Below are 16,518 nucleotides of genomic sequence, written 5' to 3'. Positions count from 1 at the left end.
CGATTCTATTTTTTTTTTTAATTATTGAATTATTTTATTATGTTTTAATGGTATATGAAATGTCACCAATAGTTATTTTCTCATTTTATGCCATTATCATAAAAAAAAATGAAAGATTACAATTCAGGCTATTTATAGAACGTGCTCGGCGGGCGACTCAGAGACTCCACGCGGGCTACCAGGTGCCCACGGGCACCACGTTGGAGACCACTGAGTATGTGCAGTGTTTGCACGTGCATCCATGCAAGTTAATTCTCACACTTTAATAGTATTTGTAGCTCCTAACAGGCTGTGTGACTATGAGAAGTTATTACATCAAATTGTTCGTCATTATACAGTTTTCCTTATTGCTTGCGTGCCAGCGATTATCCCTCTGCGTGCCACTGTTGGCACGCGTGCCGTAGGTTGCCAACCCCTGGTGTAGCGTCTGGCACCCACGGCCTGGTTTCACTCAGCGCTGATAGTCATTCCTGTCCTGTAGCTCTGTTATTGCCACCACAATCCAGCTCATTTCCTGAGGGATGTTCGCCACTGTCCCACATCTGTCAGCGAGAGGGTAGTGAAGGGGAAAGACGCCCAGCTCTCCGCTCCTGTTCTGGAGATGTTCACAGATTATTAACTTAATACAGCAGCGGTTGTCCCAGTTTTTTTATTTTTTTGCAGTAGTGTTGTGGTGAGCAGTCACCAACAGCTGTCAGCTCACAATGCATCCCATAAGTACCCCAGAGAAAACACATTGTTTCCGAATTTAAATCCAATTGAGACACCATTTCAACTTGTAGCTTACTGGTCGGGTTAGACAAACCCTTGGCTGTCCCAGGTGGAGCAGCATACTACTGTAGACAGATCAGGGTGGGAACATTTAAAGCTTATGTGAGTCAAAGAACATTGCTTTCAGTTTGGGTGGGGCTTCACAGGGGTTTGTGAAAGTGATCCACGGTCTATTAACGAAAGACACTCCGCTACACTAATTCACCCCCAAAAAATTATGTCATTAATTACTCACCCTCATGTCATTCCAATTCTGTAAGGCCTTTGTTCATCTTTGGAACAAATATTAAGATGTTTTTGATGATATCCAAGAGCTTTCTGGCCCTGCTTAGACAGCAATGCTACTATCACGTTCAATGCCCAAATAATTTGTAAGAGAATATCGTTAAAATAGGCCATGCGACATCAGTGGTTCAACCTTAATTTGATAAAACTACGAGAATACTTTCTGTGTGCAGGTCTTGCAGGTTTAGAACGACATGAGGGTAAGAAGGTCTAGGTAATGACAGAATTTCAATTTTTTTTTTTTTTTTATGTGGACTATCCCTTTAAGACTTTGGCTGATCATTGAAACACAAATTACTATTTTTTTTTATGAAACCAGAGAGGTTAAATTTCACTACTTTTTTGTGTAAGCAAAGATAATATTATTGATTTTTATTTGTTTTGCTTCATTGCTGTCACATTTATGTAAACTTAAATGTAGCATTTATGGCAGTTTAGGTTAGATGAATACTTTCCTCTCTACTGTCTGAACTTCTCATCTTACTGCTCTTTGTCAAAACATAAGAGCTCCACTCCCCGAGTCTGGGCGTGTGAGTTTTTTTCAAATATTATTATTTTTTCCTCCCAAAGAAGCATTGGCCTTCTGAAAGCCTTGTCAGATAGCCACAGGATGTTGATGTATTTACTTATGTTGGCCTGTTTATGAACTGAGTAAACAGGATACCAGCATTTTTGCTAGGTTGGTCTACACGTCTCCTTAAATCCAGAGATGGTGCCAGCAAGATTCAATGGCATTACGTCCAAATTGAAAGCGTCACAGACTCAATGAAACTAGTGTTTTACATGCTAATTGACATGGTAACTTAATTTAAATTTCTATTTACATTGGTCTGTTTTTTTTGTGTGTGTGTTCAGACAGCTTATTTGGCAAGATAAAATATTTAGAATGTCATTTTAATTTCGCTTTTATCTCTCAAGACATCCTGAAAAGGTCTCAAATGTGGCTCTTATAATAAATATTAGAGACTGACTGTTTAACATGCTGATTTCTGTTGTAAGCTGTCAGTTGAGGCCATGGGAATGATAACTTCCCTCTCAGGGCTCCAGTAGTCCGTGGGATCCGTCAGTGAGCGGATGACCTGCAGGAACACGAGTCAATATTTTTGCAATTTCACAACCGTCAAGTCGCATCTTTCATTCACTTTTTGATCCACCAGCGCTTCTCATCGGGAACTTTCTCAGCGCTTGTCTCCACGAGCTCAAAGTCAAGAGGAAGTGCAGACGCAGCACCAAGCAGAACGGAGAAGCATGAGGATTTGAGAGGAAAAAAAGAGAAGCAGCGGCCGATCATTCTTTTTGAATTAGAGCTGTGCTGTTCTTGGCCTACACAAGCAAACAGATAAAAAGATAATATCATCCACAGCTGAGTCGGCCTGTCAGAAGAGCTGACCAAACCTCAGGTGAAATTGTTTGATGTTTCAAAGCTCACGCAGGAAGAGGAGGATAATTTGCAGGATTTTATATTGTGGATGTGTATATTCTATGTTACAAGGCCTCACGTACGTCGTCCAATTGCTTTGACACGTGAACACACTTTAATCCCGTGGACAACTAAGAAAACAGATGTCCCTCTCTTATCTCAAAATTATGATGGATTCTAGGTTATCTAGAGTGAGTTTCTCAAATTATATGTTGCTATGAGTGATAGGGTCTTGTTTGACACATAATAAGCAAAATATATAATATGTATATAAATATATTTAATGTTAATGCAAAATTAGTAATTTAATAAATTAATTATTATTTTTTTTTTAATATTAATATTATAGTTAATTTTTTTTATTGGTAAACTACTTTTTGTAAAATGTTTCATTTTATAAATAGAAAAATAATTTTTAAATAGTTTTCTGTTAATTCCCTCTGTTAATAAATATATACTTATCATTTTATGCATTTTATTCTGTTAAAACAGCTTGCAAGCTCTCTTGCTGAACATTTTGGCATTGAGTGAAACTTTTTGTACTTACTGTAAGTGACTTTTTGCGGACACTCGCACCATGGAAATTACAAAAAGCAATCCTGATAATCCTGTTAAACAGCCTTTATGAGTTTAGCATTTCTGTATTATACATAGAAATGTTTTTTTGATGAGCTCAGCCTTCATTTAATTCTGTTGTGTCCTTCTCTCTTTTCAATGGCTCTGTGTTTTCGGAGGCCATGCTGTCACCTCGTTTGCCTTCATATTGAATTTGCTTGGCACCCTGGTGCCAGGACACTCTTTACAATCTGGCTTTGAAGAAAAAAAAACTCAGCGTCTTGACTTTTTTGTCGTTATTGATGAGACTTTTTTAGGGGGCCTTTGTTGTGTACTTTTTATGTTTTTCCTCATCAAAATTAGGGTTTGCACTCTGTTTTCTCAGCACATAAGTCTCTGTGAAATGAAAAAAGGCAGTCAGAGAAAAAAGGCACACCCTCCTTTCAGTTTCGATGGCCATGTCTAATTGTCTCTCTAAAAAATGAATAGCATTTCTGAAGGCGAGAAGAAAGACTTTTGCTGACAGGAGGTCTATCAAAGTGCAGGTTTTTGTGGTACAATTTATTAGCCAGGCTTTGAATTTAGAAGTGTGAAAAATATTTAAATTACCACAAGGATCATTTGTTTTATTTTTAAATGATTTTATTTAAAAAAAAAAATTAATATATATATATATATATATATATATATATATATATATATATATATATATATATATATATATATATATTAATTAATATATATATTAATTTAATTATTTAGCATACACGCACAACTGATTCAAAAGTTTGGGTTTAATTTTAAGATTTCCGGCTCTTTTGCTCAACAAGGCTGCATCAATTTGATTTAAAAATCTGTAAAAACAGTAATGTTGTGAAATATTACTTTTCAAAATTACTGTTTTCAGTTTGAATATATTTTAAAATGTAATTTATTCCTGTGATGTAAAGCTGAATTTGCAGCATCTTTACACCAGTCTTCAGCGTCACATGATATTTAATTTATTTTAAAATACTGATTTGCTGCTCGATAAACATTTATTATTATAATCCATGTTGAAAACTGCTTCTTAATATTTCTACTTTAAAATTTCTATCATATGTATTTATACATAATAACATTTTTATTAGTGGTTGACCGATATATTGCCAATGCCGATATATCGGCCGATATTTGTCATTTTTAAAATACCGGCATCAGCCAATAAGTTTTTCTGCTCGGCCGATGTGTTCGAGGCGGGACGTTTATTTTGACAGCGCAGAAATAAACGTAATTGAGCGCGCACAGTGCTAACACTCTCTCTCACTTGTTTGTCGTCGTCATTAACAGTTCTGTCTAACATGGATAGAAGTCTGTCTAATAATCAGATAGAACTGTTAAACAAAGAAATTAATGTACACAGAAAGTATTATAACGATTGCTTTTATATTAGGCCTATTAGTAATAGAAAGGCAAGCATTATAATACTTTCTCGTTTGGCGTCAGAATAAAGCAAATATGCATTTATATAATTTAAACAAATTTTTGAATGACTAATTAACATTTAATTCCACAAACCTTGCAAACTTAGTCGAATACAGATGTGAGATCTTGTGAAGTGTGCATTTTTATCCAGCATAATCACGTGTTCTCTGCGTAATGGTCAGTCCGTGTGAATCGAATGCATTAAACTATAAACTTGGGATTTCAAATTATACTGTGCTTTATGCATTTGCCCACTGTCATATTCATGTAATTTTCACTGTGTGCTGTATGTAAACGGACCGTAACCTCTGCTTTATTTGAAAAATATGATTCCCAGTGCACACAAACTTCCCAGAATACTGAGTCCCCTGTTGGTTACAATGTTTACTTAATTTTTAATTATATTTTTATTAAATATTTATTTATTTGTGAAAAATACTGTAATCTTAAGTATAAGCATGGTTCTTTTACACATTTATTTTTTAATCCATTGTCAAATGATTTCAAATTTCTTAAATATTCATAATAATAATAAAAAAAATTATATCGGCTACCTACTCCCCTGCTTTCCAAGATATCGGCATTTGCTGTCAAAAACACATATTGGTCGATCACTAATTTTATTATAAATAATGTGCAATTTATTTATTTTTTTAGTTTATCGGTATGTAATTACTAATAGATATATTTTCAGAAAATATAAAGAATAATTTTAATTTAACCACTTGATTTAGTTATTTTTGCACTTTTTCATTCCTCTTAGCTACACAGCAAGTGCATTCAGCTACTCTGTTAGTGTTCTATATACTACTAGTTTTTAGCATTGTATCCAAAATCTCAGTCTTCAGTCCCCCCAGTGCCTGCTTTTGTGTGTTTGGGTGACCTCCAGAGACCTTCTTGTGTTTGCTGGGTTCTAAAGGGGATTCGGCAGCTGGCCGCTCCTTAAACACACACAGCCTCTGTGTGTACTGGCAGCCATGCGTTTCTATGGGCCTCACCTTCCCCCAGTCAGTTTCCCCTCATTTCACTGTCCAATTCTGCTTAAACACTCCAGAAATACTCCAGATACTTTGCTGGGGTTCTAAAGGAATCAGCTGCATACTTGAACTTGAATTTGAACGAACATGTATCATTTTGCTAGAGATAATTGAAATTAGATTTGTAGCACTCCACCCTTTCCCTTTCACTCAACTCCCGCAGAAACGAGCATGCTAGTTTGAGTTTGTAGAACGGGATTTGAGGAATGCTGCTGGGATGCAGTGGTGGAGTGGACAGGAGGGGTCAGTGCAAGAGGAACAATGTCCAATGCTGTTCAGAAAAGGGGAAACAGATGTCGGCAAGGTATGCCATCCAATAAAACTCCTGATTACACAAGTGGAAAGAATTCCTATTTTATTTAAAGGTGGCTATGGGAAAATTGGGCCAAACCTTGCTTTTTTTGTTCTAAAGCTTGAGAAAAATCAATGTACGTTTAAAACCATGTAGGCCTAAACCTTAAAAGCAGTGTTGGGAAGGTTACTTTGGAAATGTAATAGTTACACAAGTTAACCTATTCAAAATTTAATAAGTAGTGTAACTATTTCAATTACTTTATTGCTTTATTATTCATGTCAGTCAAACTTTTGAACCAGGCAGGGTTAACCTTAAAGTAGTTTTCAACACTGATTCCTGTCAGGCATTCAAAATCCTTTATCACTTGAATTAAAATGATAAAAATATCATTTTAGAACACAGCCAACACAAAATCAGTTTTTAGCACCTCTTTTTTTTTTACTTTGAGATCATTCTGAGGTTAAATACTCATCAAATAATCAAATAACCATGGCCTATTCTGTCCTAAACTCCTGAAACATTGGTGTCTCATATTTTAGAGCAGTCAATGCAATTTGGGGAAGAAATCAATGAAATCTGTATGTGTGTGAAAATATTTAGATGTTATCCCCCTTTGTAGGCTAATTGTTAATATTTTCATTTTTTTCTCAGTAACTGTAACCAAATACAGTTACATTTATTTTGTATTTACATAACTATGTTACATGTAACTAGTTACTCCCCAACACTGTTTATAAGATTGTGTATCCTACAATCCTAAGTTTTTTACAGATGTTAAAGGGGTCATATGATGTTGCTAAAAAGAACATTATTTTCTGTATTTGGTGTAATGAAATGTATTTATGCGGTTTAAAGTAAAAAAAAAAAAAAACACATTATTTTCCACATAATGTACATTAATGTTTTTCCTCTATGCCCTGCTTTCTGAAATGCATCAATTTTTACAAGGCTCATCATTCTGAAAAGCGAGGTGTACTCTGATTGGCCAGCTATCCAGTGCGTTGTGATTGGCCAAATGTTTCAAGCATCTGACGGAAATGTTACGCCCCTCAACATATAATGTTATGGAATGTCCTGGTCAGAACACCGGCATGACAGGACAAAAACAATAAAACACTTTACAAACGAGGCAGTTTTTGCATCCAGTGGGATCATAATTACTGATTATAATGACTTATACTGCCTTTCTAAGCGTTGTATTGCATATCCCGCCACGTAAACATAAAACCATGTCTCCATTTGTGATCGGAGAAATTACAAACAACAAGTGCTACTCTACCCTAAACGCAGGCAGCGTATGTTCTTCTGTGTCAGCTGCGTTTTTGATTTGAAAGAAAACAGCGCATTCTTGTGGTGCGGCTGACAGAAGAGCGTACGATGCCTGTGTTTAGCTCATAATCTCCAAAATGGCGCTACGGTGATGAGAGACAGAGAGGAGACGAATTGTTGAATAAAGTCATTATTTTTGTTTTTTTCGCATACAGAAAGTATTCTTGTCGCTTCATAACATTACGGTTAAACCACTGATGGCAGATGGACTATCCTGACTAAGCTTTTCATACTTTTCTGGACCTCGACAGTCTAATTTACTTGGCAGTTAATGGGGCAGTCTCAAGCCTCCCGGTTTTCATCCAAAATATCTTAAATTGAGTTCTGAAGACGAACAAAGCTTTTACGGGTTTGGAACGACATGGGGGTAAGGGATTAACGACAAAATGTTCATTTTGGGGTGAAGTAACCCTTTAAAACAGAAGAATCAGGTTGGTAGTTTTTTTGAAATAAGTCTATTTTGCTTTCTGAGGCTGCATTTATTTGATCAAAAATGCAGTAAAAGCTTTTAAAATATGATATTTTTCTAATTTAAAATAACTGCGTTCTTTTTTTAAAGATTTTAAAATATTATTTATTCCTGCAACGACAAACCTGAATTTTCAACATCATTACTCCGGTCTTCAGTGTCACATGACCTTTCATTCATTCTAATATGATGATTTGGTCTTCATGAATCATTTCTTTTGTTATCAGTTTTGGTGCTTAATATTTTTTAGCATTTTTGGTACCGCACAAGATGCATGACAGGCCTCCAGGAAGGTCCATGGGTGTGTTTTGTGTCTCTGCTCTGCATTGCTGCCATAGAAACACCATTTTGTCACGTCATGTGTCAACGGCTTTGTGAAGGAGGTGGGAAAAACCAAACACTTTTGTAGTCTGGGACTCCTCCCTCCTCTGTTGAAAACCCTGTCGTGGCCTTTTCAGAAGACAGAAGGCAGCTTGAAACGCATGTTCATATCACCTCCTTAGGAAAAATTGTATTGTGGTGGTACTGTGATATAGCAATGGCGTAAGTTCTGGCCAATCTCTCCATGCTTCTGCAGTGCTGTAGGCCTCTAACCTTTTCTCCAGGGTTGAGAAAAGTCTGCAACCCGCAGGAAGGCGCCCGGTTTAAACCCTTGAGACATCTATGTGTTAGGAGGAGTGTAAGAAAAATGTACCATTGTGGTTTCAGCCCACTGTCTGTGTCTGTTAGCATTCCTCCAGAGTGTCAGTGCCTCCGCTGTCTCAAACTGTGAGGAAAGAGGAGGCTTTCACAACAGCTTCAACTTCCTTTCATATCTCTTTGCCTTCTCCAAGTACCAAAACACCTCCTTCTCTGTTAAAGAAATCATCTGTGATTTGTGTTCAGTATGCAAAATAAATGTAGTGTGAGCTACATGCATAGGTCTAGTATATATACTGTGTACCAAAAAGCAGTGTATGTACACAGTGTGGAAAAGTAAACTTTTTTATTATTATAACTCTTAAGTAATATGTGAAGCAGTGTGCAATATGAAATAAATGTTTGATGACCTCATTTCATGTTTAGTTAAGAAAGTTGCATCCACATTTCATCTTGGAAATGAATATGATTATTTTAGCATATTTTTAACATAATTTCATGTTTATTTAGGGAGTATAATCTGATATTTGTTATAGTGTGTGAGATGATATGGAATATAAAATTTAAGGTTTTGGTTCTGCTTGACCTCATTACTTGTTTATTTTATAAATAATAATTATTTGACATTTTGAATCCAGTTTGTTTATATAATGTCTTGTTAAATGTTGAGGTCAAGATAAAAATTAAATATATATATATAAATTATTTTATGTTTATTAAGCATGTACATAATGCAGTTGATTCTGCTTTATTTTATGTTTATTAAGCGTGTACTTGATGCAGTTGATTCTGCTCTGAATGTAATATTTTTTCTAAATTAGTATGTTATCTGGGTTTTGCACAGTATACATAATGCATTCTGCTAAAATACTGCACATATGGTCATATGCGACTTCGAATATAGCCTTTGCTTTCTCATAAGTGGCAAATATACCAGTTTCCCTCCCAACCCCCACAAGATTCCACCATAGTGCTGAAATTACTGAGAAAGGAAGGTGCTAATTTAAAATAATGTGCACTTATTTCAGTTTTGTCTCTCTTCTTGCTTTCTTTACTGAGACTGAGAGTCAACCACTCCGCAGGCCTTCATTACAGAAATAAATCAGGTGGACACCCCTCCCTGGCAGCCGCCCCAATCCCAAAACCCCCTCCACCAGTCCTCACAGGAAGAACTCTGGGTTGGGAAAGACAGCGCACAGGAAGTCATTGTTCGGAGAGCTACTTTACCCAGAAACAATATGCTGCATTAATATGCCCGTCACTCAGTCTTGACCTGCTTGTTTGAGCATTTATAATCTCATTCATCATTTAGGAAGAAGACATGATAGAGTAAACTGTCATGGGTTTCTTTTGGCAAACAAAGACATCTGGCTGCAGGCGGTTTGAAAATAGTAAAAAAAAAAAAAAGCCTTCTGCATTTCTTAGTGTCTGATTCCACAGGTATAGGATGTCAAAAACTCCCAACAGCTTTTGCAACATAAAAAGCATGGATGCTTTCCAGTAATGACTTCATGATGAGTACATGTATATAATATATATATATATATATATATATATATATATATATATATATATATATAAATGGGATTCTTTTATAAACATGAATTCAATGAAGATGTGAAACAGTACTTTCTGGTATTGGAAAAGAGAAAGCAAGTGATTGAACTCGGATCAGTTGCGGGCCTTCGCAATAAGCCTGGATAAAGCTAGTAGCTTTCGAGGTTTTTCCTTGCAGTTTTTCGCCCGTTTCAAGCTTTTTCCAGAATGTATTTGATCAGGTGGGTAGCATTTACTGCAACTGACACCCGTTCGCTAAATGTGAAAAAATGGAAAGCCGTCTATTTTGAGGAGTAGTAATGTCAGGACGGTTTCCAGAAACGGTAATTGCAACCTTTTCAGAAACAAACTCAATTCCCAGCAACCCACTTGGTTTCAACCTCCCATCTGTCACTTTCTCTTGCTTTTCTCCCTCTCTCTTTTTTTTTTAAGATTCAGGCATGTCCTGGCTCCACTCCCTATATCAGTTTGCATTATTTTCCTCCCTGTAATGCAACCCTTGTGACTGGAATCTTATTTTGTCACGTTCACTGAAATAGGAATGATTGTGTAGCCTTTCTTTAGTGAAAAAAACACTAAGCGTAGAGATTCAAAGAGTCATGCTCAAGCTTGCGTACTCTGTAATGACTTAAAATAGCTACTCTTTTGGCAGTTACATATTTGGTTGGGGATTTTTTTTTTCCACAATTGGGAAATCCTAGCTGGTTTGGATTAGGATACTGCAATTATGGCAGTTCAAATATCTGAGTATTTGGAGATCTGTCCAATGGTGCATGTGGTGTACAGCTGTTTGGCGAATGTAAACAGATCCAGGCTGATTTGTTCATTTATTTCCTGTTTTCTGCTGTTAATTGAAATCGTTTGATCTGACCACCTACATTTGTCAATTTTCTTAAAGAGATAGGCCTAGTTCATTTAAACATAAAAACTTATCTTGCTAATGTATTGTATTACTTTTCTTTCTTATGTGAAACACAAAAGGAGATATTCATGCTGTGAAGATGAATGGTGACCAGGGACAAAACCTAATTGATTAAAAAAATTTTACAGGTCATTAATGTGGATGGCACTAATAGGATGACCATTCTAGAGGACAAACTACCTCATATCTTTGGTTTTACGCTGCTGGGAGAGTATATCTACTGGACGGATTGGCAGAGGAGGAGCATCGAAAGAGTTCACATCACCAACGCCACACGTGAGGTCATCGTCGAGCAGCTCCCTGACCTCATGGGTCTCAAAGCCACAAAAGTCTCAGAGACCTTTGGTAAGACCTCTTACTTTTAATACTATTCTGACCTGAAAGGTACATAGAAAATCAGAACAGTATGCAGTGCTGTGTAGTAACTGATTACATGTAATCTGGATTACATTTTAAAATGTACTTACTTTTTTAGTACTAAAAAAGTACTTAAAGTACTTTTTTAGTACTTAAAAGATACTAAAATAACACTGATAAATACAAATTACAATAGATATAATATATCTATAATATAATATTTATATAATATAATATAATATTTATTACGCATATAGCGTTAGTTCTGGCAGGTCACGTGAGTCAAGCCTGCATCGGCTGACTCAGTTTATCACACCTACCCTTTTTCGCTTGCTCAGGAGCAAATTACCCTCCTCCATCCCCAGCTCCTCCTTTTGCCACAGTCAGGACTTGGCTTTCTGATATTCCTCATTGAATCAGACTCCTTTTATCTTGAATAATGTGTTACTCTTAAATATCATTAAGTACATGAATGATATCTGCTTTGTTCTGTTCTGTTTACCCTTGGGGGTTATTATTGCTGCTCTCCCTGCTCATTCATGACAGGCTGCACGTACCACCAAACCAAACTGTATGCTAATTGTCAGTAATTTTGAGGATAGTGATCCTGACAGAATTATATTTGTGTAATAATTAATTTATAAATCGATCCATTGAATAAAAAATGGTTTCTGCCACAAAACTAATAGGAGGACTTCAAACAGCAACAATAAATCACTGGGAGATCAATGCATGTCCATGAAGCTGATCCATAGATCTCCATTTGTGTGTGTTCAGGCACTAACGGCTGTGCGGAGAACAACGGCGGCTGCAGTCACCTGTGTTTCCATCGGCCTCAGGGTCTAAGCTGCGCCTGCCCCATGGGCTTGGAGTTGCTGAGTGACCTGCGCACTTGTGTGGTTCCAGAAGCGTTCCTGCTCTTCACCAACCGTGCTGACATACGCAGCATCTCTCTGGGCACCAACAGCAACGACGTGCCCATCCCGCTCACCGGGGTCAAGGAGGTCACCGCACTGGACTTTGATGTTTTGGAAAACAGGATCTATTGGACTGATGTCATCACCAAGGTACGGACTACTTTTGTGTCCATCGTGATTTTAACTTTTTAACTTCAGTGTGTCTGAAAAAAGAACGTTTTGAGTGAGCAATTGTACGTTAAAATCAAAGTAAAAGTAAACCAAGGATTATGAAAAGCTTAGCTGTCGATTTTTACCTCGCACTGAGGGATGATAAAACGATGCCATCAGCTTCTAACCCAAAGCAGCTGTTGCACTCAGATTTAAAATGTCAGTGGGGAAAAAGTCCAATATGTTTCACCTCGAAAGGTCTAAAGCAGCCTGTATTTTTCAATTTTGTGATGAAGACATTTGTATTGCACATTTAAGATAACTTAAATTGTAAAACCACAACAAAGGTTATTAGAAGATTGTGCTGGTGAACAGTATGGCGATACTTATCCACCAGATAAACCAGCACTAATTAGCATAAACGTTTTTTTTATGTATAAATAAATGTAAAACATTAAGATTTAAATAAGTGTGTTCTTAAGGATTATGGAATATAGTGTGTGTGTGTAAATATATATATATATATATATATATGTATGTATGTATGTATGTATGTATGTATGTACATGAAGTGTAGCACCATTGATATGAGTTAGAGTTGTAGATAAATATGTTCTTATAAACATAATTAAATATTTTCTCACAATTTTGTGATTGTTAGTGTGTGTGTATATTATAACGAATACTCTTAGTTTAGAGTTTTTAGTCACTTCCTTGATTGCTTTTCTTGTTTAGACTATCAGCAGAGCCTTCATGAATGGCAGTTTGGTGGAACCGGTCATTGAGTTTGGCTTGGACTATCCTGAGGGTATGGCTGTGGACTGGATGGGTCGAAACCTCTACTGGGCTGATACGGGCACCAACCGTATTGAAGTGGCCCATCTGGATGGCCAGTACCGACAAGTGCTGGTCTGCAAAGACCTGGATAACCCTCGCTCTCTTGCGCTGGATCCTGCCAGTGGGTAGGAACACTAGCTTTAAAATCTGTCCTGCTCTGACTTCTTTAGCAACAATTTCCCCCTTAAATTCATTGCATGTCACTTTAACCATGTTGCATGAGCTTTGTTTATTGTTCACGTGTTCACCCATCCATTTGTGTTTTGGTGAACCGTAGGCTTCCTACATTTTGTAGCCCTCTGGAATTATGCTAATCAGTCACCACTAGTTAAATATCTGATTTAATGCCCTCATACTCCAACACAGACAAACTCATTGGTATTATAGCATGTCCTCGGGGCATCAAGTTGTATGTGTGGCAGAAGACAAGTGCCAACATGCCGCAGCCGCTGCATGTGGCTCAGAGGAGTGAAGTCATGTCCTCCAGCGCCCAGCAGGCATTCCTGTGGCTTCTGAGGCAAGACTGCCTCTATTAGCCAACGCATTCTTCAGCATTGTCTCTTCTCACCTTAACACTGAGAGGTGTTGACTCAGTTGACTCTTAGCCCAGTGGTGTATTGAGTGGGCTGAGGGGTTGGTTAGGTGTGCTTTTCACTGCTTGCTTACCCGATGGGGGGAAAGTAACATCTTTGTAGGGCTGGGCGATATAGAGCAAAAAATATATCTCGATATATTTTGCTATATCTCGATATACGATATATATCTCGATATCTTTATAGGAAAAATAACCCCCCCAAAAACAAATATGCCAAATATTACATGTTTAGGGCCCTATGAAACGTTTTATTTTTTTCTTCACCATATGTTTTATTGTTACCTAATTCTGTGTTTTAGCATGTGTAATTATTTAAATGCAACTTAATTAGTTAAAAAAATTCTTAAAATAGCCTTATGTGAAATGTTTTTTTCCCTTCAGAAATTCTGTGTATTTACATTTTTCTGGTTATCAAATGAAGGCATAAAACATTCATTTAATTTATCTTTTAATTATTTAAAATTAAGCAAACTTTATTTTTTGGTAAACAAAGGCGATTTACTATTAAAAATAAAACATGGAAGAAATGTTGTGTGATTATTCCTTAAAAAATTATGTTCGTTTCATTTTAATAGTAGTAGTGGGCTATGTACATTCTGCTGAACAATAGTAATAGACTTCTGGCAAATACTTTTATTTTGACTGGTTTACCATTACAGTTCTGTGTATGTGATACTACAGTCTATGATGTGATATATGACGCTAGTTTTACTCAAATCAAACGGTCAGATGCTCATGAAGTGACTCTCAATGCAGTTCTGGAGATGTTCCTCGTGTTCACGTCATTATTTAGTTAGACGAAAGACGCTAAAATCACCGGAGCGTCACGCACGCTTCAGTGTGTTTAATGAATGAAGACGAGGTTCTGCGCCATTCATTAACACAGACACGCAGAACATGCAGGATTCATATTTAAATAGACTTTTCCGGGTTAATATTTGCAGATATTAGTCCATATAGCGATTTGATGTAAGTGCATGACCTACTTTTGATTAATTCATTCAAAATTTGACAAATTCCGTGACATTCCATGTTAAACTGTAAATTCTGTTTTTATGACTGGATTCCGTTCGCGTTTTCTGCATCGCGGAAATCATAGGGCCCTACAGTAGACATCTGCCTGCTGTTCGTCCGACGCCTTAAAACCGAAGTATCTCCATATAATGGAGCCAGTTGTCCTTTTTTTTTTTTTAAGACTAGTTCTCTACACGGGAGGGGAGGGGGGACAAAAGAAAGGAGGCGGGGGGCGAGCGAGCGGGGGCGAGCACAGCACAGAGAAGGCAAACAAGCAAAGTGGCGGAATCAGAATTAAATATAAACAATATTTCGATATATACGATATGTCAAAATCCATATCGTGTTTAAAAAATATCTCAATATATTTTAAATATCGAGATATCGCACACCCCTACGTCTTTGCATTGTTTAACATTGGCAGCTCAGCCTTGATAATCTTTTAAGTTTTAACCTGTCATACAAGCTTTTGCTGAAGCTAGACTAAACATTTATTAATTATAATTTTGACAAATTTATTTATAAACAAATACATATATTATCATTTTTAAATATTATGTATAAATATGATAACTTAAGTATCATTAATGTAACTTCATATTAATTAAAAGTTTAATTATTATGAATAATCAATATAATTAATATTGTATTAATTATATTGCAACTATTAGTTTTTTTTTTTGCTTTAGCTAGACATTCCTTTATTGATTATATTGATTAAGTATCTTTTATATAAATTAAACTGTAAAAAAATTTATTAGTAAAATCAGTATCTAATATGACTATTTTTATATATTAGTAATGCTTATTTATTGAATATGTATTAATTAATTGATGGTTAATTCGAATAATATAATAATTGTATTAATTGCATAGCAAATAAAATGAATAATAAATAAATAGTAATAGTAGTACATTAGTAGTACATTATTTTATTGTATTTTTATTTTATTTTTATTTATTTTACTGTGTCTTTATTAAACATTAATTTGTCATTTATTCATACATTCTATTTTTGTGTTATATGTTGAATTATTTATAAATAATACATATCACTATACTATTTAAGTGTTATATATTTCAAAACAAATATTAGTAACTTCAGAATCAAATCAATTTTATCATTTTTAGTTGTTATTAATGAATTTTAATTAAATGTTTTAATGTATGATTAATACATATTTTATTAATTGCATAGCAAATAAAAATGAGTAATAAATGAATAGTACATGTATTTTAGATTAAACATTAGATTAAACATTCTTTCATTTACTCTATTTTATGAAGAAATGTAATTAAAAATTTAATAATAAAATGGTTTGAAATATTTTGTATACATGTACATAAATATTAGTAATTTCAGTATATATTAATAACTATTTTCTAAATTTTATATTCTTATTTACCAAATATTTAGGAAATGACTAATTTATTGTTTGTTTGTTTATTTTATATTTAGTAAGAATGTCTTTATGATTTATAGAAAGTGTTTTTTTGTTTTATCAACCTACCCAGAGACAGCAGTTAAAAATGAGCAATTTTGGCAAAATTTAGCAAGTATTTGTCAGTTTGATGACAAGTAAAGTTCTTTCTAGTTTTGTTAGATCTGCAGTCAAGTAAATGATTTGGGTTTGCAGGTACATGTACTGGACAGAATGGGGAGGTCGACCCAGGATAGCTCGAGCTCACATGGATGGCAGTAACATCATGACTTTGGTGGACAAAGTGGGCCGAGCCAACGGTCTCACGATTGACTTCATAGACCAGCGACTGTACTGGACAGACCTGGACACATGCATGATTGAGTCGACAAACATGCAAGGTGACAAATCCTAGGTTTTAAAAACCCCACAATCATCAGAAATGCCTCTTAAACCGTACGATATCTGACCGTACAATGTTCTT

The 16,518-nt window shown here is 35.6% G+C and overlaps 1 protein-coding gene across 1 annotated transcript in view; it reads left to right on the top strand.

Annotated features, from left to right (window-relative positions):
• The window catches only part of lrp5 (low density lipoprotein receptor-related protein 5), a 63,875-nt gene that overhangs the window by 36,167 nt on the left and 11,190 nt on the right, over window positions 1–16,518 (top strand). Inside the window, exons 9-12 of the mRNA XM_059536531.1 lie at window positions 10,872–11,088; window positions 11,878–12,167; window positions 12,903–13,129; window positions 16,251–16,435. Coding sequence (XP_059392514.1) covers window positions 10,872–11,088; window positions 11,878–12,167; window positions 12,903–13,129; window positions 16,251–16,435 — 919 coding nt within the window. The remainder of the gene's footprint in view (window positions 1–10,871; window positions 11,089–11,877; window positions 12,168–12,902; window positions 13,130–16,250; window positions 16,436–16,518) is intronic.

The sequence above is a fragment of the Carassius carassius genome, chromosome 43 (assembly GCF_963082965.1).
Source record: "Carassius carassius chromosome 43, fCarCar2.1, whole genome shotgun sequence".
Classification (NCBI taxonomy): domain Eukaryota; kingdom Metazoa; phylum Chordata; class Actinopteri; order Cypriniformes; family Cyprinidae; genus Carassius; species Carassius carassius.
This window is presented reverse-complemented; position numbering and strand designations above follow the sequence as displayed.